This window comes from Phyllostomus hastatus, unplaced genomic scaffold (assembly GCF_019186645.2).
Source record: "Phyllostomus hastatus isolate PE091 unplaced genomic scaffold, TTU_PhHast_1.1 phas_scaffold_129, whole genome shotgun sequence".
In the NCBI taxonomy this organism is placed as follows: Eukaryota; Metazoa; Chordata; class Mammalia; order Chiroptera; family Phyllostomidae; genus Phyllostomus; species Phyllostomus hastatus.
Window position 1 is genome coordinate 9,708,627 of NW_025334009.1, and position 27,987 is coordinate 9,736,613.

A 27,987-nucleotide genomic window follows, 5' to 3' on the forward strand; every position below is an offset into this window, starting at 1 on the left:
TCAAAATAAAACAAGTCCTTTATTCCACATCAAGCTCCCAAACAACAATCTGAAAGCATGTTGATTTTTACTTGGTAGCCATTGGACATGCTGGAGTTCTTTCTCACCCCACTTCAGCGTTAAACGTCCCTGCAGCTTCCTTTCCTTTCCCCAAAGTCAAGAACTATGGTTATGACGCAGCACGGTCTACCCCACGCAGGTGAGTAACTGGTAGGCAGACCCTGGAGCAGGAGGTGTTGTGACAGCATCAAGTATACCTGTGGGGACGGTGGACAAAATGCATACCCATGCTAACAACGGAAGGATGGCTGGGGACAAAAGCCCAGCCAAGGATGGCTGGGGTGCCACGCCCTCGCCAGGAGTAAACGTTTCCTGGGACAACAGAAGCAATGTGAAAGGGAGGTGAAGAAAGTGCTACACACTTCAGCTGCGATCAAATGACCAGCGGCGTGAGTGGGAACCCCACTTTGAAAATGGCCAGGAGTTTTCTGGGAGACCTGCTGTGCGTCTGTCCTTCAGGTTCTGCCTGCGTGACAGAAGCTGGCCGTGGCCACCGTCCTTTGGCGTAGAGGCGTCCTCTCTCCCGAAGACTGTGTCCTACGATCTGAGGGAGCGCCAGGTGGATGGGATTGCTGGAGGAAAGTCTCGGTTAAGGACAGACGGGAGAAAGCCACAACACGAGATACAGGGTTGGGTCCAATGCTGCGTGGGTGTCTGGCAGCTCCCAGACTCGCCGGGAGGAATACAGCGCGTCCGAGGACGAACAGAGTGCAGAAGGAGCCCTGAGGTCAGCTCTTCAGCATCCAACTGTCTTAGGCTCGGCTTACTTTCCCTCTTGGGCACTGGAAAGAAGAGCCTGACCGTGATGGCCTGTCTTCTCTGTTCCCAGGCGGCCAGCGAGCGGAGGGCGGCGTCCCTGGAGGAGCAAGGTGCACAGAGCAGTTGAGGGACTCCCCAGGAGGTGCTTTGGCATCAATCGGTATCTGAGGGGGCACACGACCTAAGTACTTGACTTCGGCTGTGTTCCCCGCAGACAGGCATTTCACTTGCACTATCTGGTGCCGCCCAGGCTGGGTCTGGGTGGCCCTCCGGTTCCGGAAGCTGCTTCTCGAGGCTCACTCGGAATCCACCGTGTGGTCCAAGACATGCTGGGAGCGCCGCTGTTTCCTGGACGACATGTACAGGTACACCACCAGGAAGGTCAGGCTCAGCAAGGCCACCCCCGTGAAGAAGGCCATGGTGCTCATGAAGGTTGGTGGCTTCAGGGGCAGGCGGACCAGGGGCATTTCAGCCGGGATCTGGTTGGTCAGGCTGAGCATGTAGCCCAGAGACCAGGCTATGCTGCTGTTTTCCACCTGCGAAGGACAAAAGGTAGCTCAGCTCCTGGGGCCGGGGACAGGGTGGGAATAACATACCTGGGCCCACCACTGTCACCAGCATGGAACACACACAGGAAAGGAGGTCAAAGGTCTTGCCCAAGTTCAGACATGGCAGGCTGGGCTAGAATCCAGGTCTCTGGGACCCCAAAGGGTCGAGAGAGCCTCCCTCCAGCCCTGCGGAGAAAGTCAGAACTACCCCTCACAAGCTTGTCACAGCCAAGTGTGATGAGGGCACAGTTCGCAACAGTGAAAGCTTTTCTATTGTCAGGGGTACGGAAGTGTCGGCAGCTGCAGGAACAGGGTAATGCACGTTTACTGAACCAAGGACTGGTTTCTAAGAAACTGGCTCTGTCAGTTTCTTCTGCTAGTGCCATGCATTCTTGTTTACGCATTTTTAGGTTGTTTTATGAGATGGATAAGTATTTCAAATTTGCAATTTGAATGATGAACTGAACTTTTCAGCGTTATATTGTAATCCTCTCTCTCCTGAATGATGCTCTTTACCTTCAAGACTATTTTTTTCCCAGATATTAAAGAGCTACGCCAGTTTTCTTTTGGGTGAAGCTTGTCTGACATTTTAAAAAGTTTTTTTTTAACTTTCCATCTTTCTGTGTCCTTGTGTGAAAAGCCTAAGTATTTCTTTAAAGGGTTTCTCTTGCAAACCACGACTTGATTTTTTTAAACCCAGTCTGGACACTGTTTGTTTCTTAACTGGTAGATTTAGTCCATTTATGATTATTGTGATTAGCAATATATTTGGACTTCTAATATCTTAGTTTTAAATTTTTAATTAGTGTTCTCTTCCTATATTTATTTTTCCTTTCTTGTCTTAAAAATTGTGTGTGTGTGTGTTCCTTTTAAAAGTGAGCAGTTTTGGCCACTCTTATGTCCCTGTGTCCTCTGTCCTGTGTCCTACCTGTCCCCATCACATTGGACATGGGCTATAGTTGAATTCTGGATTATTCTGGTGTATCGATGTATTCTTCTCTCACCTTTTGGCGGGGGGGGGGGTTCTTAGTTTTCCTTTAAAAAAATATACATGTTAAGCCACAACATCATTTATTCTTCCTTCATGTGTTTTTATAACGTCTCCTGGGTTTATTTCTATTCTCATTGAAGTACCTCCTCCAAAAACAACTTTGACATTCAGTCTTTGTGCAGCACATCTCCTGAAGTCTTTTTGTGCCCTCGCATTTGCATAGCAATTTGGCTGGAGAGAAAATTCTTCACGAATAAAGGAAAGGACCCTGAAACCTAGAAGTCTGTTATGTCCAGGCTGGTATTCAATGGAAAGTCTCTCTCCATTCCCACAATGCACTTTTCTAGTGATTAGATCACGGGGTGAAGCCTGGAGAGGACATGCCACCAACAGTCCCGATATGTCTCCAGACATCTTCTTTCCTTGTCCGTGATCCGATTTATTTATGCAAAAGACAGTCACAGGCTAATGTCGGGTGTTGATGGGTTCAACCTAATTACCGCCAGAGGTGATGCTGAACAGACTGACCCCAGACATCTCCAGGCTTCCCACTTGCTGTTCCGGAAACCAGACCACGCCCCCAGACCCAGGGAACACAGTGCTGGATGCGTGGGTCTGCAGGGCTGACCCAGCCTGAAAGTGGGGACCTGGGCCCGTCACCAGTCACCTGGGGGACAGCTGTGATTCCAGCTGTGGCCCATCGCGGACACTGGACAGTAAATACGGTGCCTCAGGCTCCTTCCGGGAGAAAATTCTTAGTTAATCCCCCAGGCTCTAGAGCTGGTCTCCTAGGCCGACACTGCGTAAATGGAGGGCAATTAGTTACTATCTTCCTTGTTCTCTTAACATGGTTCTATTTGAAGCTTCTTTCGGGGATGAAAAGTCTCAAATCCTTCATCTGTTTATTCACTCAACAAACACTCACTAAGCATCACCCAGGTCCTTGGCCCAGTGCTGAATGCTCAGGAATGTGGGGGTGAGGGCAGCAGTCCTGCCGGCACAGAACTCAGAGCCCCGGGGTCCTAGCTTCCAACCCTTTCCTCGTGGGGAAGGGTCTGCGGGCACCACCTCCTCTGGACTCCCCACCACCTCTCCCGGGAAGCTTCCAACGGGTCAGGCTCATCTTGCACACGCACCCACGCCAACCTCACTTTTGAGAGGAAGAGGAGGAAAAGATCTGTGCTCCGACTTACTTCTTTTTTAAAATGTATCTGCGGCCAGGTGTCCTCGGTGAATTGGTACCCGCTCACGAGCAAGTGGTAGATGTAGTGGGCGGAGAAGCAGTAGGAGCGGGCGTACACTTCGTCGAACCGGGGCAGCAGCTGCGGGAGCTGGGGGGGGGGGAGGGGAGGGCAGGCAGGCAGGTTGGAAAACGCACATTTCGGAACACCGCAGGTCAACAGCCCTGTTTGAAAGAGTCGTGCCACCCAGAATCTCATAATAAAAGTACGATAAAATAATGCAGCTACATAATATTGAAAATATCCCTCCCCAACGTCATGTAAGAACAGTCTCTCAGTTTACAGAGTGCGTATCGTGTGCCGGACACCGTTCTCACCACTGCGCCTGTGGTCAGACATTCATCCGGGCCGTGGGTGTGGGTCCCTCATGCTTCCACTTCATGGGGTTCGGAGCAGAACAGCAGAAAGGCGAAATCCAGAACACACGTGCGTGCGTGTGTGTGCAAATGGAATATACTCCACACTGCCGTCTTGCACTGCTACTGACCCTTTCTCTTTAATACTGACCTGACCCCAACTCTGCGAGCAGAAATCCCAGGTGCTGGAGTTGAAGGTGTTCAGGGAAAAGCTGCCCGTGAGGTTCAGAGCGCTGGCTGTGTAGAAGAAGCCGGCAAAGGCCTGGGAGGAGGCAGAACGGAAGGGCATCAGCTCTCAGAGCGGGACCGACGGTGGGGGTTGCAGGGCCGGGAATCAGACGTGGGGAAACAGGTCAGCAGAAGAGAAACAGAAAGCCGAGAAATATATACTCAATGGGACGAAAAGGTAGTCTCTCCGTGGTTTTTGCTCTTACCACGAAAGATCCTTTAACTCCCGGCTGAATACCATCAAAGCAGCTGACTTCTCGCCCATGGCAAGCTTTGAAGGCAAACAGGGAAGCCACCTTCACCCTACACAGCAACGGGTCCCCGGTTCCTTCGAAAGCGATGGTGTCGTTGGGGTCATAACTTCCGGGCTTCAGATCCTCTGTGCACGGGCTGTCAAATATGCGGCCCCCCGAGAGGGAGGTGGAATAATCCCGAGGGTAGCAGGGGTTGATGACGTTGGTTTTGGTGGTAGAATTCTGTAGGGACAACAGGGAGCTGTTAGAGCCCTGCCTGGCGTGGCTCAGCTGCTGGAGCGTCGTCCTGCAGAGCCAAAGGTCACCGGTTTGATTCCCAGCCAGGGATGTAGGAGAAGCAACTGATCAATGTTTCTCTCCCTCTCTTCCCTTCTCTCTAAAAGTAAATAAAATCTTTTTTAAAAGATTGTATCTATTTTTTTTTATTTTTAGAGAGGGAGAAAGAGAGAGAGAGAGAGAGAAACATCAATGTGTGGTTGCTGCGGGCCGTGGCCTGCAACCCAGGTATGTGCCCTGACTGGGAATCGAACCTGTGACACTGGTTTGGAACCTGTGACACTGGTTCGCAGCCCACGCTCAATCCACTGAGCTACGCCAGCCAGGGCAAAAAAAAAAAATACAATCTTTTAAAAAAGAAAAGGGTGAGCTATTAGAAATTACTCTTTCTAATTTGTGAAGGACCAAATACTTTTTTTTTTCGATTTCTCGTAACTGCTACTCTCTAATGCTAAGGGCGAAATGGAAAACATGCCGTTCTCGGTCAGTGGGTACTTGAAGGCGACTCCCAAGTTGTCTAAACAACTCAAGCGGCAGTGGGGTGGGGGGGACGGTGACCTGCACCAGGCACAGGCCAGGCTCTCGTCCCCAGGACCTGACCTGGCCCCTAGGACAGCGCCATGACGCAGGTTTTATGAGAATGAGAAAACATTTCGATGAGAAAACAAGGGATGCTGAGCGGAACCGGCCATTTGGAATGGAGTGCTATCTGTCCACCTGACAAAATAGCCCAAAGGGGACACATGGACACATTGTGAAAGTTGCCTCCCCCTCACCCCTCCCACTCACGGGATCCCCCCAACCCCGCCAGAAGTGGCCTCTGTTGCCAGTTTTTGTGTGTTCTACCAGAGATTTTGTCTGTGCTGCTCGTATGCATATGCAAATGTGTGTGCTCTTTTCTTGGCTCTTTTTCAAAAACCATACGTGGTAGGACTCTACACACTGTTCTGCCCCTTGTTTTTCTTACTTAAAAATCCATCTCTGATATCTTTCCGTTTATTCTCCGACTAGACAGCCTCTTCTTTTTAATAGCTGCATAGAACTTCCCTGTGCAAATCAACTGTGATTTATTTAAGAAATTCCCTCTGGATGGAAACTTATGTGGTTACCAGTCATTCCGCCATTACAAACAACACTGCAACAAACATCCTTCTTACATATAAATCTCTGATCTGTTTGTGACTTATTTGGTCTACAGATTGTGGTAGAGAGCCCACTTTATTTGTCCCCGATGACTATCTAATCTTTTACTTACTGGTGAAAAAAAATAATGTTCCCTTTATCTTGTGCTACATTCCTAAGTGTATGTGGTTCTGTTTATAAACTTTCCTTTCAATGGAACAGGATTTGAACTCTGATGGCAAAGCCATTAAATCATCTTGTTTTCGCTGCAGGAAAATCTTGACGGAAGTAAAATACTGAACACATATTACTTTAAAAACAAAAGGAAAAAAATCTTACTGAAGGAAGGAAAGAGAGAAAGCGAAAGCCTGTCCCTAGTGTCTCCCGTGCTACCAGAGTGAGGCGGGAGCCCTGGGGTGGCTGGAGGCTTGTTAATAAGTGGATAATTGGCGACATATCTATCCAGGTGTCCTCACCACACGGTGCAGACCCTGCTGTTACAGAAGAGGAGACGGAACCCAGGCAGGGGGCACTGACTCCGCCAGTGTTCACGATGTAATCATCTGCGTGAACCATCTAGGTCGGTCTTGCCAGTGCGGATCTGGATCATGGAGGTATTGGCCAGGCAGCCCTGGGCGTGTGCTTGTGGGTGATCCTCGTCACCCCTCAGTCCTTTCCCTCACAGAGTCAGAAGGCACCCAGGGCACAGCCACCCTCTTGGGCATCTAGAGGTCACCAGGCACATGGGAGAGATGGCCCGTCCCGGTGAGCTGACTGTCCACAGGGAGAGACTGGAGTCTCATGACTCTGCTCCCAGTCCTGGCCTCACACCTGGATACTTGTGGTTTCAAAGCCAAAGGAGATCAGATGGGTGGAGTATGATACTCGGGGCCAGCCAAATTTAAAAGGTTAGAGTCTCTGACCCCCACTCACCCCGGGAGAAGGAAGATTTCACCTGTCTCTCCTGCTGGAGTTCCCAGGTGCCTCCTTCCTCGTCCACGTGCACCCCACCCCCAACCCCCAGGGCCAAGCACTGGAGCATCAACCATTGCCAGAGATAAAAGGAGGTAGAGAAAAGAGGGTTTCCTAGAGCTTCTCTCCTGGAAGGAGGTGTGTCGGCTAAAATACTTTGATGAGCCAGCGGACAGGAAAGGTGGTGCTGGAAGCCTCGCTGCTGGGGAGAATGGATTGGGGTCCCTTGGGGCTGGTTTGGCTGGGAGCACGGGAAGGCGAGAGTCTGGGGTGGGCCCCGAGTCTCCGGAGCAGTGAGGAGTAGCTGAAGGCTGCCTGTGGGGTCTTCCGCTCGGTCCTCCGGGCAGTGCTCAGCCACTCCCGCCTGTACCTGTCATGTGCAGGTGTCCTGAGGCCCCAGCCTGTCCTGTGCAAGGCTGGGAGAGAACTGTGGGGGGTGGACCGGAGCTGGAGGCTGAATCCTCACGCCCCGCCCTGCATGACACGTGGGTCTGGACAGTCTGCTGACCCCACGTCTGTGAGTCCGCCCAGTGTTAGCGCAGGCCCGTGTTGGGGGAATGCTGCCCCCTTCCTTAGTAACCAAGGGAGGTCAGAGAGGCGGCAGTGTCCCTCCCGTCAGAAGCCAGGATCTGGGGCTTCTGGCTGGCCTCACGCCGCTCTGGGTGGTGAAGGCCCCTTCCCTTCAACGTCCCTTCTCAGCCATGGTGAGGTGGGTGTCCTCGGAGCACTGGAGCTTGGGGCCGGGGCGGCCTTCGAGGAGCTAGCACTCGCAGACACACTCTGCACCACACTGAGCTTAGAGCAGCGCCAGCCGCAGAGCTGATGCCTGAAGCAGCCATCTGGGCCGGGGAACAGCTACCGTGTGAACCACCGTCTGACATGATGGAATTCAGTGGCTCCCACGTCCCACCATATAAAGGGATGGAGCCTGCCTAATATAGGCCCATCCACCAGCAGGCCGAGCCTGGGGACGGCAAGCATGTCTCTCATGGGCGCTGTGGTTATTTTGTCTGAACACGGGGGAGTCTCAAGATTCTCAGGCTTATTTAGCTACGGGCTTAAAATGGCTTGTGCCCATAAAGGGATCCTGGGACTTGAATCGTGTTTACGAAACATCTGGAGCTCTGGAATTTCCTCGGAATTCGGACTCAGATACACTGGAAGTGGTCGAACGCAGCAGAGAGAGGGCATGCAAACGAACCTGAAAACGCTGTTGTTTTCATCCACTTTCTAAGTGGATTGGAAAGGACAGACCCCGGAAGGCGGGGCACCCTGCCCTCAGCTAAGACCCCCAAGGAAACACCTGCTCCCCCCGGCTCAGGTACCTGAAGGAGCATTGCCAGAAACCTCTTCTCAGCCTCGTTGCGGCCATAGCACTGGAAGCTGCGCGTGTAGAGTGCGTACACGTAGCCGTACAGGGACACGCGCACAATGTCACTGGTGTTCCGCTCCACCGCCTCTCCCACGGCGAAGGATATCTGGGTGGAGGCGCCGCCTAGATCCAGGGCGCCCGTGGTCTCCACTCCGTTGGGACGCACCCACATATGCCACAGGTCCTTCTGCACAGTGGGAGAAGGAAGCAAGAAGAAAGGCCAAAGACGCCATTTCGGTTTGCCCAGGGTGTTCCACCCAAGACCCGTCTCTTCCTGCTACGAACTAGGACATTTGGGAAGCATTCGAGGCCACACCTCTCCTCCGTGTCAGGGGTGCTGAGCTGAAATGCTTACAGGGGCTGGGCAGTACTCCTGAGCCAAGTAGATTAGGTGTAGACAATAGGGAATGGTGGGGACTGTGGCAAACCGGGGAGTGCATGTGCTACGTTCTGTTCCAGTTGGTTGTTGTTATGCAGGAATGTGAGTCCCCTGTGGCCAGCACTTCTAGTGTTTGTGGGGGTGAGGTCAGGAGAAGCTGGAACTGTGAAATTTCTAAAATATTAAGTGTTGGCAATTATGAAAATTTAAAAAATATATTTGAGGAGGAACAGAATCGATGTTGGGCTGGAGATGCGGGGAGTGTCCTCAGTGTATGCCCCCTGGAACAGGGCGATTGTCCCTTGGAGTCAGCCTTCCTCTGTGCCAAAGGAGAAGGGAGTGTGGGGACTGCCGTGTAAGGAGACCTGGGGACCGAGACCTGGGGAGGCAGACTGCCTGAAGGCTCTGTGAATTCCAGGTGGCTCGGGGACATCTTAGAAGAGTCATTCTCCAGCTGCCCTTCAGATTACCCATCGCCCATCATTGGATTCCCATTCCCCCTCCCCCAATATCTCATCAGCTCGTCAAGTGATATTCCCTCTGCCCTGTGCATTTGCTTCTGCTTAGGGTCCAAGGTTTGGCACCGGCTGTCTGTGTCTTTTCTTAGCGATTGTCTCCCGGGTGTTTCCCGAATGCATTACACACCAGGGATGGCACAGGACAGGTGTCCCTGTTGGCCGCACCTCTGCTGAAGCTGCCACCCACAGGGGAAGGGACGAATAGCAAGAATAAAAACCATGCATCTGTTTGCACGCACCTCCAGGAAATTTCCCATTAAATAGTTGGCTGTAATCCATCCATATATCCCTTCCTCTTGCCCAGAAATGATTTGAGCACCCCTAAAATCAAAGGGCTGGGACTGGAAGTAGTTTCGGATGCTCGCAAGGACTTCGTTAGCTGCCGTTTCGTTTTGCAACCTATGCAAGGCACAGAACACCAGAGTCTGAGTGCCCAGACAGCAGAGCCTTAAAACAGTCTCCCCCAGGCGAACACGTGAGCCTCCCGACCCTGAGGCTGGCAGGGACGATTTGCGGATGTGCGCCACACACGGCAGCCCCTTCAGCAGGCCGAGGCTTCCAGGGTGGCAGGGAAGGCAGGGTGCACTTGTCACCTGTCGGCCTGCCAAGCAGGAAAACAGGTCCCAGTAAAAACACCACTTGTTCCCTCCTCCCCTACCTGTTCCCGTCCCCCTCTCCAGCAACCAACTCATCAAAAGAGCCTTGTGCTTAACCCCCGCTGCTCTGGCTGATTTGAGCAGAGGAAAGGGGGCTGGGGCAGGCATAGGAGCGGCATGAGCAATCTCTCGGGGACACCACCCTGAAAAGCAGCCCTCATTAGCCAGAAGGAAGGGGAGCTTATGAGGAGGTGGGGAAGGTGGGGAAGGGATGAGGGGTGAGTGTCCAGCTGTCCCTGCGTCGTTCTTTGGGAGAGCTTCCTCGTGACGGAAGGGTGGCAACACAGCAGTCTGACACCACCCGTGACGTGGGGTTTCATTCTCCCATTCACGTGCCGCCATCTTGCCCCACGGGGGAAAGCTCCCTTGGGACGTTATTTCCCTTTCGTCCGTGGGTTGAGAATGCCAGGCGCATGGGCTCAGTCTTGGCTGAAGCAGCAGCAGCAACGCTACATACAGAAAGCCAGTCTGGCAGCCAGCTACCAACGCGTGGAAAGTAATTCAGAGGCTTCCTAGTGTTATCGGTTCTCGTCGGGGATGATACTCGTTCATTGTTTTTTTTTTTTAATATTTGACCTTTCCAGCAATTTAAATATCAGCTGGATGCTCAGAAGAAACGGATCCCCATCAGAAAGCTTTACAAGGAGGAGGTAATAATTTATTTAAATGGGACATCCATTCACTTTTTCCCCCGAGCGCTGACTTTCTATCCCACTGGGCTAGTCCGGGGCTACGAATAACAGAGTCTCACAATCATTTCTCACTCAGAGGACTGGGAGGAGAAAAAGCAACTAAGAAAAAGTTGGGTTCTTTGTTTCCAGGAGGAAGAAAAGGCGGAGGGAAGGACTTTCTGTATCATTTCTATTTCAGGGAAACTCAGTCATTTTGAAACACGCGCCAGCTTCCAAGAGTGAGCAGAGAAGTCCGACTTTCTTCCAAGTTCTACTTGGTCAGCAGGGACGCAGGAGCCGAACAAGGGTGGGGAAGCAGCAGGAAAAAGGCCCAGTCCAGCGGAGAGAACTCCATTATTATTATTATTATTATGATCACATTAAAGGGGCGCTGTCTGTTCCTCTGCATTTTCTCCATGCCCACACCTGTCACCTCACATTACTGGGGTCACAGAAAAAGCGGCTTTCAAGTGGAGGGAGTGTCATTACGGGGGAAGAAAGCCTTATTTTTAAAGGGTGGAGCAGCTTCTACCATAGATACACTTCAGTTCTATGGGTTTTTTTTTAACTACTTTTCTTTTATTTCAAGGTCAAACAATACCACAAGAATAAAATGACGATCAAGGCATGTTGAGACAACGCCACTAGCCTGAAAGTCCCGGCTGCACATTGAGAAGGCGCCGCTGACTTGACCAAAAGGGAGATGTTTGTTTCACAGTAACTCCACAGGCTTTGAATGCGGCGAGGTGCAGAAATGCCACGATTTTTAAAGCACGTTTCAGCGACAGTGTGCACACGAGTACAAGCTATGCGGCTGCGGGAGGCACTCGGTGGGGCTGGTTGTGCACAGATGTCAAAATCCCAGGTGTCCAAACCAGTTTCTACTTTTCTAAACAACTCGAGGTAACCCCCCCAGGAGCAGAGGTCTCATCTAACTTGGCCAGGGGATTGATTTCAGGACTGTTTCTCTGGGGGTGTGCAAAGAACGACGAAAAGTTTCCCACCGTGGAAAGCCTACATTTATGGCAGAATATGAGCTTTCTTCCTCTTGGGTCGGTTCCCAGGAATAGAGAGCTGCGTTCTTGGCGAGGCCCGGCACATTCTTGGCTATTTTGGTCAGAGGGGCTCCTGTGTGTGCCCTTCCCGTCCTTACCTCAGCAAGCGCATGCCGGCCGTGGCCCCCAAGTAAACGCACGTGGATCTATGCAGGTGGGCTGGAATCTGCTCCTTCACTTTCTGCATGCAGTCCTCGAAGGCTTTGGGGACCTCTTGGGGGTTACTCCCGTAGCTGGAGATCCCGGAGCCTGAAGAGCAAGCAGTCAGGACTTCTTAGCATCCCCGGGAGCCAACAAGAGGAGTACAACTTTCACATAAAAAAAACAAACAATCGGCTTTGGAAATCAGTAGGTTTTAGGAGGGGCGTTGAAAACAGGTGGGTGTGTTAGGTCCCAGGTGGTCACACTGATGAGTCAACTCCCACAATATGGATGAAAGGAATTATAAAGATGAAAGAAAATAAGTCAGGTTAGAAAATTAACCTGCTTCGCCCTGGCTGGTGTGGCTCAGTGGATTGAGTGCCAGCCTGCAAAAGGGTCGCCAGTTCAATTCCCAGTCAGGGCACAGGCCTGGGTTGCAGGCTAGGTGCCCAGTAGGGGGCGCACAAGAGGCAACCACACATTGATGTTTCTCTCCCTCTCCTTTTCCCTTCCTCTCTCTAAAAATAAATAAATAAACAAAATCTTTAAAAAAATTAACCTGCTTCGAAAAAGCCCTTCAATTGGTAAAAGGGTAAAATGTATGGCGATGGAAGGAAACTAGACTTTGGTGGTAAGCATGCAATAGCCTACACAGATATTGAATTATACGGTTTACACCGGAAATTTCTATATAAAGTTACCAACCCATGTTACGTCAATAGATTTCATTTAAAAAATACCCAGGCCTCATCTTCTAGCGAGCCTCAGTCTATCCTTTTTCCCATAGCACGCTGCCTTAATAAATGCACTTTTGCAAAAACAGTTCTCATTTTGGAAATTTCAAATACAAATAGAAGTCAGGAGCATAACAGAAGGAACCCGTGCCCCCACCTCCCAGCTTCAACAACGAGCTCCTCGTCCTCCCCCTGCACCCTGCCCGCCCCGTCCTCACAGAGCAAGCTGCAGACACAGCGTCATTTCGTTCTGCCAGTGTTTCGGTATGTGGCACTAAAAGGCAACAATTCTTTGAAAGACGCACAACCACCATCCCGTTATTATACCTTTAAGAGTTAAAAATGATCCTTCAATAAGCCCTGGCTGGTGTAACTCAGTGGATTGAGCTCGGGCTGCAAACCAAAGCGTCGCAGGTTCGATTCCCAGTCAGGGCACATACCTGGGTTGTAGGCCATGGCCCCCAGCAACTGCACATTGATGTTTCTCTCACTTTCTTTCTCCCTTCCTTCCCTCTCTAAAATAAATAAATTTTAAAAAAATGATCCTTCAATATAGTCAATTATCTAGTTGAGGTTTACATTTCCTCCCTGGCCATATTTTTTCTCTCCCTCTCCCACCTTCCATCCCTCTCCTTCTATCTAGTTTCTTTGAATTAGAGTCCCGATAAATTCCATCCATTGCCATCGGTTGGTATACTTCTTAAGTCTCTTCTAACCTATAGGTTCTGCCCTCTCTTTCTATTTTTTCCTTGTAATTCAATATTTTTCCCCTCCCAACTTAATGTGTCCTGGAGCGTTCCCCACAGCCTGGAATTTGCTGGCTGAATCCCCAAGCCTCACTGAACATGTTGATACTTGGTCCTGCTTTCTCCCGGAAGTTGGTAACTGGGTGCCAGGACTTCACCAGAGTTGGGCTCACACTCTTTCAGAAACGGGCTCACGGGGGCCGGCGTGCGCTCCCAGTAAGAGGAGGCAGGAGTGTGAGCTCGCTTCTCTTCTGGTGCAGGGACCCATGGTCACCGCTTAGGACCGTTAGCCTGCGAGGGCCTATAAATGAGGATGTTTTACTTCCACCTCTCTTGCTTCACTTTTTCACCTGAAACGCTGTAACAAGAGAAAAACTTCCCCCTCATTAGCCACGTGGTTACCCCCTCATTGGGTTTGTCCAGAGAAGGCAGGAGACGGGCTTGATTCTGTCCCTTTATTTACCAGCTTAAAAATAGAACTTGCAGCTCCCGTATCTTCCTAACGGAACCAATCAGGGATTTTGTTTGTTTTTCTATCTTAGGAACACACACATTGCAAGATATAGTTCATGTGTTTTGATTAATTAGTTATTATTCTTATTAGCTTCCTTCAATTGGCCGCTGAACCTTTTTGACACGATCCCAGAAACTCTGAGAGCATTTTGGCTTTCTGATATGATAAGACGTATCAACGGCCTTATACACTCCCTGCCTCAGACCTGGACTCAGCCATTTCTCCAAGGAGTCCCGGTTTCTTTTATTGGGCAATGGTATTTAGTGCCCAAATCTGGAAGCTGCGGTGCTCACTGTATGTTTTTTGAGAGGGCAGACCCAGGGAAAAGTTTATTTCAAGAGCAGAAGACATGCATTTCTTATTGGGGCTTCTAATTCAGAACTATACGTTTTTACTTAAATTCTTTGCTCTGACATCTTTTTTAAAAGATTTTATTTATTTATTTCTAGAGAGGGAAGGAAGGGAGATAGAGAGAGAGAAACATCAATGTGCGGTTGCTGGGGGTTATGGCCTGCAACCCAGGTATGTGCCTGCTCTGACATCTTTATCTGCTTTTTCTCTGCTACCCATCCTAAGTGGTAGCGCTCCCACTCAGTAACTCATTTGCTTTATCTCACAATCCGTACACAAGTCTGAGTATGACAGTAGCAGCGCTACCACCAACCAGGTGATCTCTGAAAACAGTTTAAGATTTTTTTAAAAAGCTCTTTTTGTCCTTAGAGTATAGCCCATTAAGCATGGACAGTGTCCAGAAATACAGCTTTCTTGAAATCATTTTTCGTCTGCCTGACTGGCTATGGTTGCTTCCATGCTCAAGCAGCCAAGGTAGATAGTTATGTCAGAGACCTATGGCCTACAGGTAAAAACATATGTATCACCTAGATCTCTTCTTTTCATCTTCACCTGAGGGTATGTTTATTGATTTTACAGAGATACAAAGGGAGAGAGGGAGAAACATCAATCAGTTGCCTCCTATATGTGCCCCAACTGGGGATCAAACCTGCAACCTAAGCATGTGCCCTGACCAGGGATCGATCCCACAGCCTTTGGGTGTACAGGATGATGCTCCAACCAACTGAGCCATCGGGCCAGGGCTGCTCATTTAGCTCTCCACGGGAAAAATTTACCAGCCCTGACGTACATGGTTTATGGGCACCTCCAAGTCACTATGTCCAAAACCAAATTCCTTACTCCCTGCCATGTCCCTGGCTGATGCCACTCCCGGGCTCCCCCCCTCAGGAAGTGGTACTGTCACCCACAGCTACTCAGGTCGGAGCTGATGCTCAGGCACCATCGACCTAGATGCCTCACGTTCAACCTGTCGCAAAGTCTCATCAACTCTCCTTTCAAATGCCCCTCGAATGTGACCACCTGTCCCCACATCCCCTGGAAGCATTCTAGGTCAGAGTGTCTCCCTCTCAGCCCTGCTGACAGGTGGGGCCAGGTGACTCTTCTGCGCAGAGGCTGTCCTGGGCACTGTGCGACATTCAGCTGCATCTCTGTCCTCTACCACTAGATGCCAGCAGCACCGCCAACCCCAGATGGGACCACCCAAAATGTCCCCAGACATTACCAAATGTTCCCTGGGGGGCGAAATCGCCTCGGGCTGAGACGTGCCGGTCTGGGCCACATGCTCATAACATCATCTGTCACGTGCACTGTTCTAATGGCCCTGGTTTCCCTGCTCCTCATCTTAGCCTGCCTGTGTGTCTACAGCAACAGATGGACCCTTGAAAATGAGTTAGTTCCCTGATCAGAGTCTCCTAATGGCTTCCAGATACACTTTGCAGAAAATTCATTTGAGTAAAAGCCAAGGCCCTACTGCACCTCAGGCCCTGAAGGAGCTGGCCTGGCTACAGCTTCCTTCTTGGTTCTCCTCTCTTCCTCTTCCTCCTTCTGCCCCAGCACAGGGGCCCCTTTGCTTTTCCTGGACAGTGCCGAGCCGCTCCCGCCCCTGGCCCTTCCGCTTGGCCTGCCTTCTGCTCAGGGCGTCCTTCGTTCTTTGCGGGGCTCACCCTCTCCCTTGTGCCCCTGTTTAACCCTCACCTCTCTGCTCTTCCCCAATGAGGTCTCAGATAGCTGGTCACTCTTCCCGCCCCCCTGCCTGGCTTCCTTTCTCTGCACAGAACTCTCCCTGGCGTACTGCACATCGGTTCATCCATCATCTCTCTCCTTCATTAGGGTGTAAGTGCCATAACAGCAGTGACTGTATGCTTTATTTTAGAAGTCCCAGTCTTGAGAAATGTTACTGGCAAACAGAAGCCTCCCAGTAAATATTTATAATGAATAATTGACTCAAAGAGTGAGATTTTCAAATCAGAATACAACTCTACAGTAAGGGGATGGTGTAGGCCAAGCCGGAGCAAACCAAACCCATTCTGCTAGAGCTGGCCTCTGGATAGGGACTGCTTAGGGGCCTTGCTAGAATGTCAACACTTAGCATGTCCCAATATGTCACCAAAGGGCCTGTTTGCACAAGGTCCCTTAAGCCTCCTGGAGTGAAAAAGAGGTGGGGTTCATAAGCTCATGGAATAGTGAGATTCTCAACCCCAAGAACAGAGAGTTAAAACTGCTATTCCAGCCCTGGCTGGTGTGGCCTAGTGGATTGAGCACCAGCCTGTGAACTGAAGCGTTGCCAGTTCGATTCCCAGTCAGGGCACATGCTTGGGTTGCAAACCAGGTCTCCAGTAGGGGGCGCGCGAGAGGCAACCACACATTGATGTTTCACCTCCCCTCTTTCTCCCTCCCTTCCCCATGGTAAAAATAAATAAATAAAATCTTTTAAAAAATGTGCCTAAGTAAAGGATGCTTTCAACAGGGAAGCGGCCTGCTCCTTGAGGCCGCTCATTAAGGTGTTTCGATAGAGATGACTACGTTTAGGCTCCAGCAGAGTTAAAGCATTTTTAAGCACTGGTGTAAAGGGAAAATGTGAATGTCCCTCGTGGGAAAAGGCAGCAGCCGGCCTGAGCTCTGCACACTGCAAAATAGAGGAGGGCGTCCAGGGGCCAGTGCCCACCGGGGAAGGGCTTTCCAACCAGCAGCCAGAGCTCCTGCCACCTGCACGGCGACCAGCACCTGGCGAACTCCCGGAAAAGAGCAGCCACCACCGAGGACGGAGACCCCCAGGGAGTCCCACGAGAAATGACGTTCTGCGGGCCTGTGTGTTTGGGAAACACCGCTGGGCAAGCACGCATCCAGCCCCCACTCGGACGGATGGGGGAGGCCTGGGGAAATTTGCAATTGAGAAACCAGAAACCCAAATTATCCCTGGAGCAGCAACATGTCCTTGAGAGGATGACACTGAGCCGAACTCCAGCTCTGTCATTAAGCTTTAGTTTGTGGTCCTTTGTCATTCAGGGTAAATATGGCTCACGGAGGCTACTCTGATCCAAGAAGGGGAGATCTCCTTGTGGGTGTGGCGTGGGCTCCGTGACCCTGCTCCTGCCCTAAGTCACATCCTGGGTGGGCCGAGGGCCCCCACCCCTGGGGGACCGCCTGTGTTCCTTCTCAAGGACATCTCACGTCTCCCTGCAGGTCACAGGCACGTCAGGACCGACTTGGCTAAATTGCTTTCCAGGGTCTAAACAGATCTTGTACGTATGGAGCAGAGCAACCTGATGGCGAGAATATCCAAGGAGCTCTAAAGTGTGGTGCCCCATGACTAATAGTAGCTAACACTTATTGAGTGCTTACTGTATGCCAGGCGTTTGCTACCTGCTTTACATACACCGTCATTTAATCTTCAAATCATTCCTATGGGAGAGGCGTCACTATTATTAGGCGTGGCTTTTAGAGGGGAGGGGTCAAGATTCAGAGAGGTTAGATAACTTCCCGGAGCTCACGCAGTAGGGATGAGGTGAAGTCTTAATCACTATTCTACGCTCTCCTCTCTTCTTGAAAAGGGTGGTCTCTCCTGTAAACAAGCCTCCTGGTGCCCTCTTTCCTGCCCGGAGCTGAGGAAGAGCTCAGGCGTCAGGAGAACAGAGACGGGATTTCTGGCAAGCTGCTGCTCCCTGGGACCTGTGGCCATGCAGTACTCAGAAAACACCTGAGTTCCTTGTTGGGATGAGTCCAGAGAGGTGCCACACAGACACCCGTCAAATAAAGACGCATTGTCCCAGCCGCTGGCAGCCTCAGGGTTTGCCTCAGCGACAGAGAGGCAAACCTCTCTGTCTTGCTCTTTTCAGGACAGCAACATCCAATGACTGGAGGTGACAGGGCTGCCCTTTCAGGCCATTTTCACCCAACAAAGGGTGACTCTGACTGGCTGAAGCTGTGTCAGGCCTGCGTTGCACGTCATCATCTCCTTATGTCAGCTCCTTCTCCTCACCTGCGCCTGCTCCAGGTGGGTCAGTAACTAACGACCTTACATCCCTACCTCTGACTCAGCACCTGCTTCCAGAAATCCTAACCTGGAACACCTGTGCATCAGGATAGACGAGTGCCAGGATGCCCTCCGGGGGAGGGCAGATGAGCAGACTTCACCCTGGTCTTCAAAGGAAGACTGCGGGGAAAGGCCAAGTCTGCCTCTCAGCTGGTTCAATGCCATGACCCCCAAGAGACGGGACTATTTGAGCAGCTCATTGAGAGACACGAAGGAGATACTTAGCAGTAGGAGGACTAGTGCGGAGTCTCGAACCTGTCATCCTGTGAGTATATCTGTAACCCATCCAGGGCACGCGAATGGGGAAGTTCCAGGCCACCTCAAGGATCAGAGTGCTCTGAAGTGACTGGTTTTGGAAAAGGCTTACACAGACACACACGCACTCACTGGACTTGACCACGTAACTAGAGGCAACATGATAAAATTTCTGATAGAAGAATATCTTCATGACCGTAGGACTGGGAAGAATTTCTTAAATGAAATATACAAAAGAGAAAACCATAAAGGAGATGGTTGATACATGCACCTACGTAAGAATGAAGAATATCTATTCATCAAAAGGCATCATGAAGAGACTACAAAGACACCCCATGATCTGTGAGATGATATTAGCAACAACCGAATAACCACGCCAGAAAAGCATTCATAGTCGGAATAGGTATAAAGAATTTCAATGAATCAATACGAGAAAGCGAAGCAACTGAGTAGAAAAATGAGCAAAAGACATGAACAGGCATTTCCCAGAAAACAGAAAGGGTCATAAATATACAAAAAGATACTCCACTTTATTAATAACCAGGAAAGCACAAGTGTCCATTAACAGGGAAAAATGAATGAGCTACTGCTACTCATATCAACACAGATGAATCTTAAAACCCCGTGTGGGCGAGCAAAGCAAATCACAGAGGAACAACTGTCTGATTCCTGTGTAAGTGAATACAAGTTCAACTTCATTTTCAAAACCAGGAAAAACTAAACACATAGGAACAAAACTATAAAGAAGAACAAGGAAACAGCTAACGTCAAGTCCAGGCTGCGTCGTGGGGGAGGCAGGCAGCTGTGCGGAGGGTCATTAACGATGTTGACTGTGTTCTGTTTCAGGGCGTGGCAGGTCACGGGCCAAATCAAGTTCATCCCCTTTATTTGTACAGCCTGTGAGCCACGATAGTTTCTACACTTGAAAATGGTGGACAGAGAAATGAACACAAGAATAGGGAGTATCTTGTGACTCGCGAGAATTGTAAGAAATTCACAGTTTCAGGGACTGTAAGGAAACTGTTCTGGGACAGAGCGTCCCCTATTCATTGCCGGGTCATCCATCTCCCTCCGCGCACCCCTCCCCCACGCACACACACCTGCGGAAGACAATGTGCGGTGAGCCTCTCGTGTTTCTGCTTGTTTTACGAGCACAGGCACTGACTGGCTTTGTTCTGGATCGTTTTTGCCGAGGATGTTTGCACTGCAAACAGGCTCCGAAGACAGAGAAAGGCTGCACGCCCGAGCAAAAGGACGGCACGCTCAGTGTCCTTTATGAAAGTTTCAGACTCCCTGATCTCCGGTTTCTCTTCTGCAACACAACCCACCGCGTGGGTGGGTCCTGCCCGGCCCTCCTTACGTCATCCTTGGAGAGCCAGCGTAGCAAAACCAGCTGAAACTCCGGCTGCTGCTGTTGCTGTGAATAATAAACTGTTCTTTCTTCCTTTCTCTCTCTCTTTCTTTCTTTCTTTTCTTTCGCTCTCTCTCCCTCCCTCCCCCCTCCTTCCCTCCCTTCCTTCCTTCCTTCCTTCCTTCCTAGATTTTACTTATTTATTTTTAGAGAAAAGGGAAGGGAGGGAAAAAAGAGAGAGAGAAACATTGATGTGCAAGAGAAACATCAGTTGGTTTCCTCTCACATGCCCCCAGATGGGGACCTGGCCTGCAACTCAGGCATGTGCTGTGACCAGGAATCAAACAGGTGACCTTTCGGTCTGTGAGATGACGCTCAACCCACTGAGCCACACCGGCCAGGGCTAGCCTTTATTTCGGACCCAGGAATCTTGTGTCTCCACCAGCATCCATGAAAGAAGGGCAGGGCAAAATCTCAGACCATTCACAGTTCTTGACATGCCCTCCAAACCTCCACGTGTTGCAGATGAGAAAACTGGCCCAGAGAAGGGCAGTGACTCACCCAAGGTCACTGTCACCGCTAAGTAGCAGCACTAGCATAAGATCTCGTGTTTCCCGGACACCCAGTCCAGGCAGCGTCTTCGGACCGACCACCCCAGGCCTCCGAAGGACACAGGACTCGACCTCGCTTCCCTCGGGGCCTCCCAGAGCCACTCTGGGCCCTACCTTTCACACTGCATTTGTAGGTCTGGGTGACCACTCCGGTATTGTTCTCCTTCTCCGCGGGCCACTGGTACACGTAGACGGTGGTTCTGGAGGACCCGGCGTCGAGCACGATTCCATACTAAACAGAAGGGGGAAAGGGAGAGTCAGACACGGGCTGGGCTGACACTGGGATGAGACGCAGCACGTCACCCTCTGTCTAATGCAGTGTCAGGAAGGAACGGCGCTGGAATGTGGAACCAAAGATATGCTCAGTGACTTAACCCAAAGTGACAGTCTTCCTTAGGGACCCCATGGTCCGAAACTTAAGGACTACATGAGCTCCTGGCAAGAGCAAAAGCAAAGGTCATAAGACCGGCTTTCTTAGATTTATTACTATCATCATCATCACCATCATCACTCGTACTATAATAGAATAGTAGAATAGAATAGAATATTTATCGAGTACTTATAACGTGCCAAGCACAGCAAGAATGCTTTGGTATCGGTGCGTTGACAGTGCAGCTGTCATCACCGTCCCCATTTCACAGGTGGGGAAACTGAGGCTCCCAGAGGTAACCACCCCAGGTCACAGAGTTGGGGTCAAGCCTGGGTCTAACAGAGTCCCAAACCGATACTCATAGCCCCCATGCGCTCATCGAGTTCCAAGGGAACCGCGTCTAACAGGGTGACCGATCGTCTAGTAAAGAAGGCGCCGGAGGTGGCCCGACAGACTGGCTTTGTGCAGACACAAAGCCCCTCGAAAGCTAAGCTCGTGGTCGCGTGGTGTGCAGATCTGGCTGGAGAGAAGGCGGTCCCAGCTGAGCAAGGGGCCAGGGCTTTCTGGAAAGGGAGAAATCGACTGCCCAACTCTCGCTCTCGGAGGGGCGGGCCTGCGGGGTCTGCAGGCAAGCTGAGTGGGCCACAGACATCAGAGACCCCAGCGATGGCCCCACCTGACAAGCATTCAAAGGGAACAGTTTCAACACAGCTGGGCCCAGCGGCCGCACTCTGGAGAGGAATGGCCGAGCACGGGAGAGTGACCCCACGTGGGGACCGAATGTGACCTGCACAGGTCGCCCCAGAGGAGCTGCGCCCTGGAAGCCCCGAGTCTATGCAGGCCCCGCCCTCTTCCGCAGCCACCCCTGAGGCTGCGTGGGCAGCGGCAATGCGGCCTTGGTCATACTGGATGGAGAAACTGCGGGGCCTCCGGACAGTCGTTGGCTGGAGGTGGGGACAGTGAAGCCTCGGGAGGAGGGAGGTGTTGGACGTGATGATGATAAGCAAGTGGGGGCCTCGGCGAGAAGCCAAAGCGTGCCATCGTGTTTACACTTCCGGCTCGTAGAGCAGGGCAGACCAGGGACAATGACAAGGGGACATTTGGACCCCGACTAAGTTTTATCAATTTGCTTTTAAACTCAGATGAACCAAGGGTAGGCAAGCCCCGGTTGGATTTAATTGCCAGATATCATGACCTTTCACAAGGGTCTTGGGGAACACCCCAGGGTCCCTCAGAGCGGGGCTCATAACCAACTGTGAGGCACACGCAAAATAAAACAGAGCTCGATGCATGAAAACACAAACGAGACCACGGAAAAGCCCTGGTGACCACTCAGCCGCACCCCACCGCCGCCCTGCCTGCCCCGGCACATGCTGCGCCGGGAAAGGGGTCTCTCAACACCCCGAGGAGAGCCCCACGGGCAGCCTTCCCTTCCAAGGCTGTCCTCCTCCTCCTGGTCCAGCTGGCCCGGAACATCTGCCTTTTCTTTCTTTCTTTTTCATTTTATGTATTGTAGAGAGAGGGGAGGGAGGGAGAAAGAGAGGGAGAAGAGAGGGAGAGAAACATCGATGTGCGAGAGAAAGATCCATTGGTTGCCTCTCACACGTGTCCCAACTGGGGACCCGGCCTGCAACCCAGGCATGTGCTCTGACTGGGAATTGAACCAGTGACCTTTCAGTTGGAGGGACGACACCCAACCCCCAAGCCACACCAGGCGGGGCAACGTCTGTCCTCTCTCACAGGAATCCACCCAGTGAGGCGGAAGGGCGCTGTGAGCCGATACCCACTGCTAGACCACGCCTGCCCCCTGCAGCCGTGACCGGGGTCTGACGGCACGGCCCTGCAGAGACGCCAGAGCCTGTCTTCGACTGTGTGCCACTCGGAGACGGTGTGTGGTCCTGTCCTTCCAAATGCTTACTTGGGGCCAACATTCTCTGCTCCTTTCTTCCTTCTATACCCATCTATACCTGCTCTACCTGTGTGCCCGTGGGAAGCCACTGGCCCTTCTGTCCCTTCCTCTGCACAATGGGGGGTGGCAATAATTGTACCTGCATGAAACTGTCGCTGAGGGTTCCCTGCCCGCTGTCCCTCAGGCCTTACCACGTAATGTCCAGCCGTTCACTTTCCACCTGCCTGGAGGCTTTCTCCAGCGGCCTGCGCCCACCCGAGGACACGATACGCCAGAAATGCCAGAGTTAATGTTCCCAGGGAGCATCTCTCACCTGACGACTGACGGCAGTTGGTGTGTAAACACACCCTCTGGTGGGACAGCTGGGAGGCAGGTGTTTCTAGGCCACTCGGCAGAGGGCAGCCCTGAAGCGAGCTCTGCATGACTTCCCGGCATCCCCAGCCGGACTGAGGTGCCCACCGGGGCAACCAGCTGAGTAGCAGGCCCTCTACGGCTGCCCTCCCTCTTCCCTCCCCTCCCCATCCCCTGCCTGTGCTTCCTGGGCCATCCTCAGGTGACCTACTTGCACTCACGTCTTAGTTAGGGGAATCCACCTGAAACAGTAGCATCACACACGGGCGGGCACCTCCTTCAACTGTGTCCTGCACCTGCCTCAGGATCTGCTTTTTTCCACTCGGGTTCCTCCTCCAGTTGCTCCAGCAGGAACAGAGGACTTCCCTCTTACCTCCCAGGAGGAGTGCAAGGCAGCAGTTGGCAATGGCCTTAACCAGCCTCACTCGGAGGGCCTGAGGGACGACTTTAGAGGTGAAGGCTTTGCCCTGCCCTCTCCATCCACCTGTGCTCTTCCTGCCCCGGCAGCGTCATGGGGTTGAGAGCCTCATGCACCTGTATATGGACTGCAGACAGCAGGACAGCTCGGCCCCCATGTCCGTGCTCTGTCCACCCTCCCTGCAGGCAGCTGCCCCTTTGCCTCCCCTCACGCCGGTGGTACAGACCCTGGATTCTGCAGTCCCAGGCACCATAGCATATTCTGGAAGGAGAAGCATGGCTTTGGATGGGTAGGTTCTCTTTATGTCCCACAAAGGGACGTAAACCTGGAGTGCAAGCTAAAGGTGGCCCTTCTGAAATACGGGGCTCAGGGCAGGGGCCCCAGTTCCTGGGGTCTAAGTGGTACTAGCCTTCCCCCTAACTTGTAGGGTACTCTCCTCCCCCAATTCAACAAACTCTCCTGCATCTGCATCCATTCCCTCCTCTTCCCTCCTGAGCAGAGGGGGTCAGGCCCTCCTGTCACCGGCCAGGACCTCCCTCGGTAGGTGGGGAAAATGCTCTCCTTCTCTCCTCACTCACGGCTTCACGATAGTCGATGCCAGAGCCCGCCTCTCCCCTCCAACACCAGTCCCTTCACACTGACCTTCAGCCCTGGAAGAAGGACCTCTTTGTGGTGAGTCTGGATGAGTGTGACGGTCACCAGGACCACGACGCTCAAAAGCAAGACCACCAAGGCGACGATGACCGGAGTTCGGGAGAGAGCCTTGAGGCCTAAAACGGGAAGGAGACCCAGAAGACTCAGGAGGGGGCAGTGGGAACAGGGCACGTGCCTTCTTCGTAGGGTCCAGGGGCCGGGTGCAGACCCACGTGAGGAGCCCCCGCCTCTGGCTTTAGTGAGACCCACGCTTCTAAGATGCAGAAGAAATTGGGCTCTGATGCCCACTTATCTTTCCTCCAAAGACTGGACTAAACCATGTTTGCACAGTGTCAGTTCTTAGGCGTTTAGTTTTATATAGTATTATATTAGTTTTACATTGTTTAGCTTTTTATATTTTTAACATATGTTAGTTTTATATATATTTATATCTATTAGTTTTATACAGTTTCCTGGTAGTTTCATATAGCATCACATTATTTTTATTTATATTCGTTTTATACATATTTTACATGTATTAATTTTAAATGTATTTTTATATATATTAGTCTTATACTGTATTATATTAGTTGTTAGGTATGTGTAGTTTAGTTGTCTGGTATTTCTCAAAGTATGTTATGTGTATTACTGGTTGTCCCTGAGATAATTTACAACATTGGTTTTCATGGAGATTACAAAAATATGGGTTTTCTATTAAAGGTATTATTTCATTTAAAAATAATCTCAGGCCCTGGCTGGTGTAGCTCAGTGGGTTGAGTGTGGGCCTGTGAACCAAAAAGTCGCCAGTTTGATTCCCAATCAGGGCATGTGACTGGGCCAGGTCACCAGTAGGGGGCGCCCAAGAGGCAACTGCACATTGATGTTCTCTCCCTCTTTCTCTTTCCCTTCCCTCCCCCCTAAAAATGAGTGAATAGAACCTTTTAAAATAATCTCAGATGAATGAAAAGAAATTGGTACTCTACCTCAGACATAAGCCATGACTCACTACGTGATGACTTCCTGTAGAGCGAATGATAACATGCCCACATTTCTCAAGTGTCTGGTTCCCAGAAGAACCCGCCCTCGGGCGAGTGTCCTGTGGCTGCAGTGACGGCTCCAGGCCACCTGCATCTTCCCTAACCAAGACTAACTGGACCCCAGGCCGCACGTCCCATCCAAAAGGAGCCGTGTAATCTCTGGTATTTGCATTTTAATCATAACATGGCAGTGATATTCACCCATTTAAAAGCTAAATAAATAAATAAGTAAATGAAAGCACACGAACACTCTTAACTAGATGGGCTCTGAATAAAGATAATGATATAATTCTGCACGTATTGTATAATAATATGTACCGTATGTACATATTACATTTTGCAGTAATACCTCATGACTATAGTGAACCAGGTCTCCTTATTCAACTTAAACGGATGTCGCTCAACTGGATGATTACGAGCAAATATTGGCTTAGGTCTTCATGGACCCACGTGGGACAATGACATTTCTTTCCGCCCCATCTGATGCCCCTGCTGTGCAGATGCTGCCACGCGCACTTCCTGCCGTCAGAGGTGGCGGTCATGTAACACCCCGATGCCTCTACCTTGTGGCTGGGAGTGGACACTGACACGGCACCGATGGACGGCACTGTGTCAACCCTCACTGACCATGACTGCAGTGGTCACACTGACTACTGGCACTCCCAGCTCTGGGGACTGCCTGCACAGAAGGAGCCCCGACTGTGTAAAATGACACAAAGTGACTCATTGTCCACGACTCCTTTGTGGTAGCAACTGAAGGCGGGGCCACCCACCACGGAGTTGACCTTAAGAGTCTCTGAAGGGGTCCTGGATCACTTATCTGTGATTCGGGAAAAAAGCATGTGAACCCACCAGGAACCAGTTTGTCCGCAGAGGCAAACGCTGGTATCAGCTGTTGAAGAATCCATACGGCAGTGTCAGTTTAAGGGTTTTTTTTTTCCCCTAACAGGACACAGCAGAGATTTAATCTGCCAGGTTGAACTTGTCCTTTGGGAGGAGTGTAACAAGAGTCTGCATGTGTGATGTTACCATATATATATGTTAAAATTCCAAAGCGTTTTGGGGAAAACCTGAAAACCAAAGTAAATCAGCTCCTTAGGCACAACTTCCCTTAAAAAAAAATAAAAGATTGGTATAAATTGCCCCCACTATCCTAAAATCATATCCTTTTGGAAAAGAAAAAGGCCCAGTTTAGGGGCAAAACTAAAGAACATCTCCCCAGCCTTGACAGGTGTGGCCCAGTGGATTGGACATTGATCGCCCTGCAAGCCAGAGGTTGCTGGTTCGATTCCCAGTGTGGGTACATGCCTAGGTTGTGGGCATGCAAGAGACTGATGTTCCTCTCCCTCTCTTTCCCTTTCCCTTCCCCTCTCTCTAAAAGTAAATAAATAAAAATCTTAAAGAAAAAAAGAACATCTGTCCACAGGAGGGATGCGGGTTGATATGTAAGCAGGCTCCTAACCACAGCCACCGGCTGGCCTCCCAAGTCCTCTGAGCTTCAGCAGTTTTTAGGTAAAAGAAAAAAGAAAATAAACTATGCTTAACTTAAGCAAATCCTTGCTCCAGCAGAAAAATCTATCGCAAAGCAAAACGGACTAGCCCAGGACTCAGCTAGGGAACAGGGCCTAGAGCGTGATATCATTAGGGCGGACAAACACTGTAATTACAAAGTGCCTACCTCAGAGTGGAGAGGCTTCTGGGTTTTCACATGAGCAACCGCAAACAGTGCTCCAGAGGCAGGCAGAGGAAGAGTGTGTGTGTGTGTGTGTGTGTGCGTGTGTGTGCATGCGTGTGAGTCCTGCACCAGTGCCACGATGCTGACCCCTGGTGGGGGTGGGGGTCGTGGGAGGCTGCAGGTGCTGTGCCAGCAGCAACGCTTGAATGGAAATAGAGGGAAGATCCAGGTGCTTTAAAGTTCATCACAAAAATCAACACTGTTCTAAAGCCAACCTCACCCGCTGCTGGGTAAGGGAAACCACAAGGGCCAAATTAATGGATTATGCAAACCGGAAAAACAATTTAATCGAAACATGCATGTTAGTCCTTGTTTAGTGTAGCTTTGATGAAAAGCATTACTTTCCTACGAGGAATGCCTGTGGGGAAAGCCGGTGAGCAACTGAGTAGAGACGTTCAACAGTCATTTGCAGGGGACGGGGTGAGAAACCGGGAGCTAAAGCTGGGATTCTCCTGTGATTTGAGAAAATCGCACTGGCTGCCCGCTGAGATAGATACTTACCTGCTTGCTCACAAGGCTGGCGAGTCAGGACACTGAACATCTCTTCGCCCAGCTGCGGTTGAGAGAGCACGGAATGACGATGTGTGTCCAAGGCGCCTAGAACTTCAGAGAAAGACCCAAAGCTGGGGCTTAAATTCCAGAGCCACCTCCCCAAAGGCGAGAGAAAGGAGAGAAACGGGCGTGCTGAAATTTTACATTGAAAAATAAATATTCACAAATCAGCCTAGGTTTTCCCACAGAATTTTCCACCTGCACGCAGCACCCTGGGAGGAAGAGATCTCCCAGCCCTTACTAACACACACAGGGCTCAGGCAGGGATTTCTCCAAAGCACACAAGCAAGGAAGGTTTCTGCGTGTGGTCGTGGCCCGCGAGCCTGGGGCCGCCTTTCCAAGCCCCAGAGGGGTATCTTTAGCTCCTGGCTGGAAACAATTACGAGCGGGTTTGGGGTCCCGGGAGCCAGCGCCCCAGGACCCGGGAGGCCCCGGTCCCCACGCAGCCACAAGCATCTAAGCGCCCACCTCGCCAGACCCCGCAGGGGCGCTCGGGAAAGACCCGTCCACCTCTCCCGGCAGGGCAGGGACCACCTCCTTCGCCGCCAAAGATTTGGGGTTCGCGTCCCTCGGTCCCCCCTTCCGGCCCTCTGCGGAATCTGATTCCATTTCCTTTCCTCCCAGCTCTCAACCTCACGAAGCTTCCCGTTCCTTCTCCAACGGATCGGACGCGGGATTCCCAGTCCTCACCTGCGCGCGGACGCCGACGCGAGGAAGGCGACCGGAGAGCTGCCGCAGTGGCAGCCGGCGGACAGCGTGCAGGAGGCTACGGCGGAGGCGCCGGGGAG

At 51.3% G+C, this 27,987-nt stretch overlaps 1 protein-coding gene across 3 annotated transcripts; it reads right to left on the reverse strand.

The window, feature by feature from the left end:
* ENTPD3 (ectonucleoside triphosphate diphosphohydrolase 3) lies at positions 1-27,987 on the reverse strand. 3 transcript variants are annotated; one of them, XM_045856944.1, is made up of 11 exons: positions 27,890-27,987; positions 27,149-27,250; positions 23,885-24,012; positions 20,309-20,426; positions 11,557-11,707; positions 9,316-9,475; positions 8,133-8,366; positions 4,390-4,659; positions 4,107-4,217; positions 3,552-3,689; positions 1-1,355 (listed from the first exon to the last, which is right to left on the reverse strand). In XM_045856944.1, exons 2-11 carry the CDS (start codon positions 27,186-27,188, stop codon positions 1,116-1,118), a joined length of 1,590 nt encoding a protein of 529 aa, XP_045712900.1. In that variant the 5' UTR covers positions 27,189-27,250; positions 27,890-27,987; the 3' UTR covers positions 1-1,115. The 3 variants fall into 3 exon arrangements, with proteins under 3 accessions (XP_045712900.1, XP_045712902.1, XP_045712901.1); XM_045856946.1 differs by having other exon boundaries at positions 27,149-27,244; positions 27,890-27,930; XM_045856945.1 differs by lacking the exon at positions 27,890-27,987 and adding an exon at positions 27,668-27,714.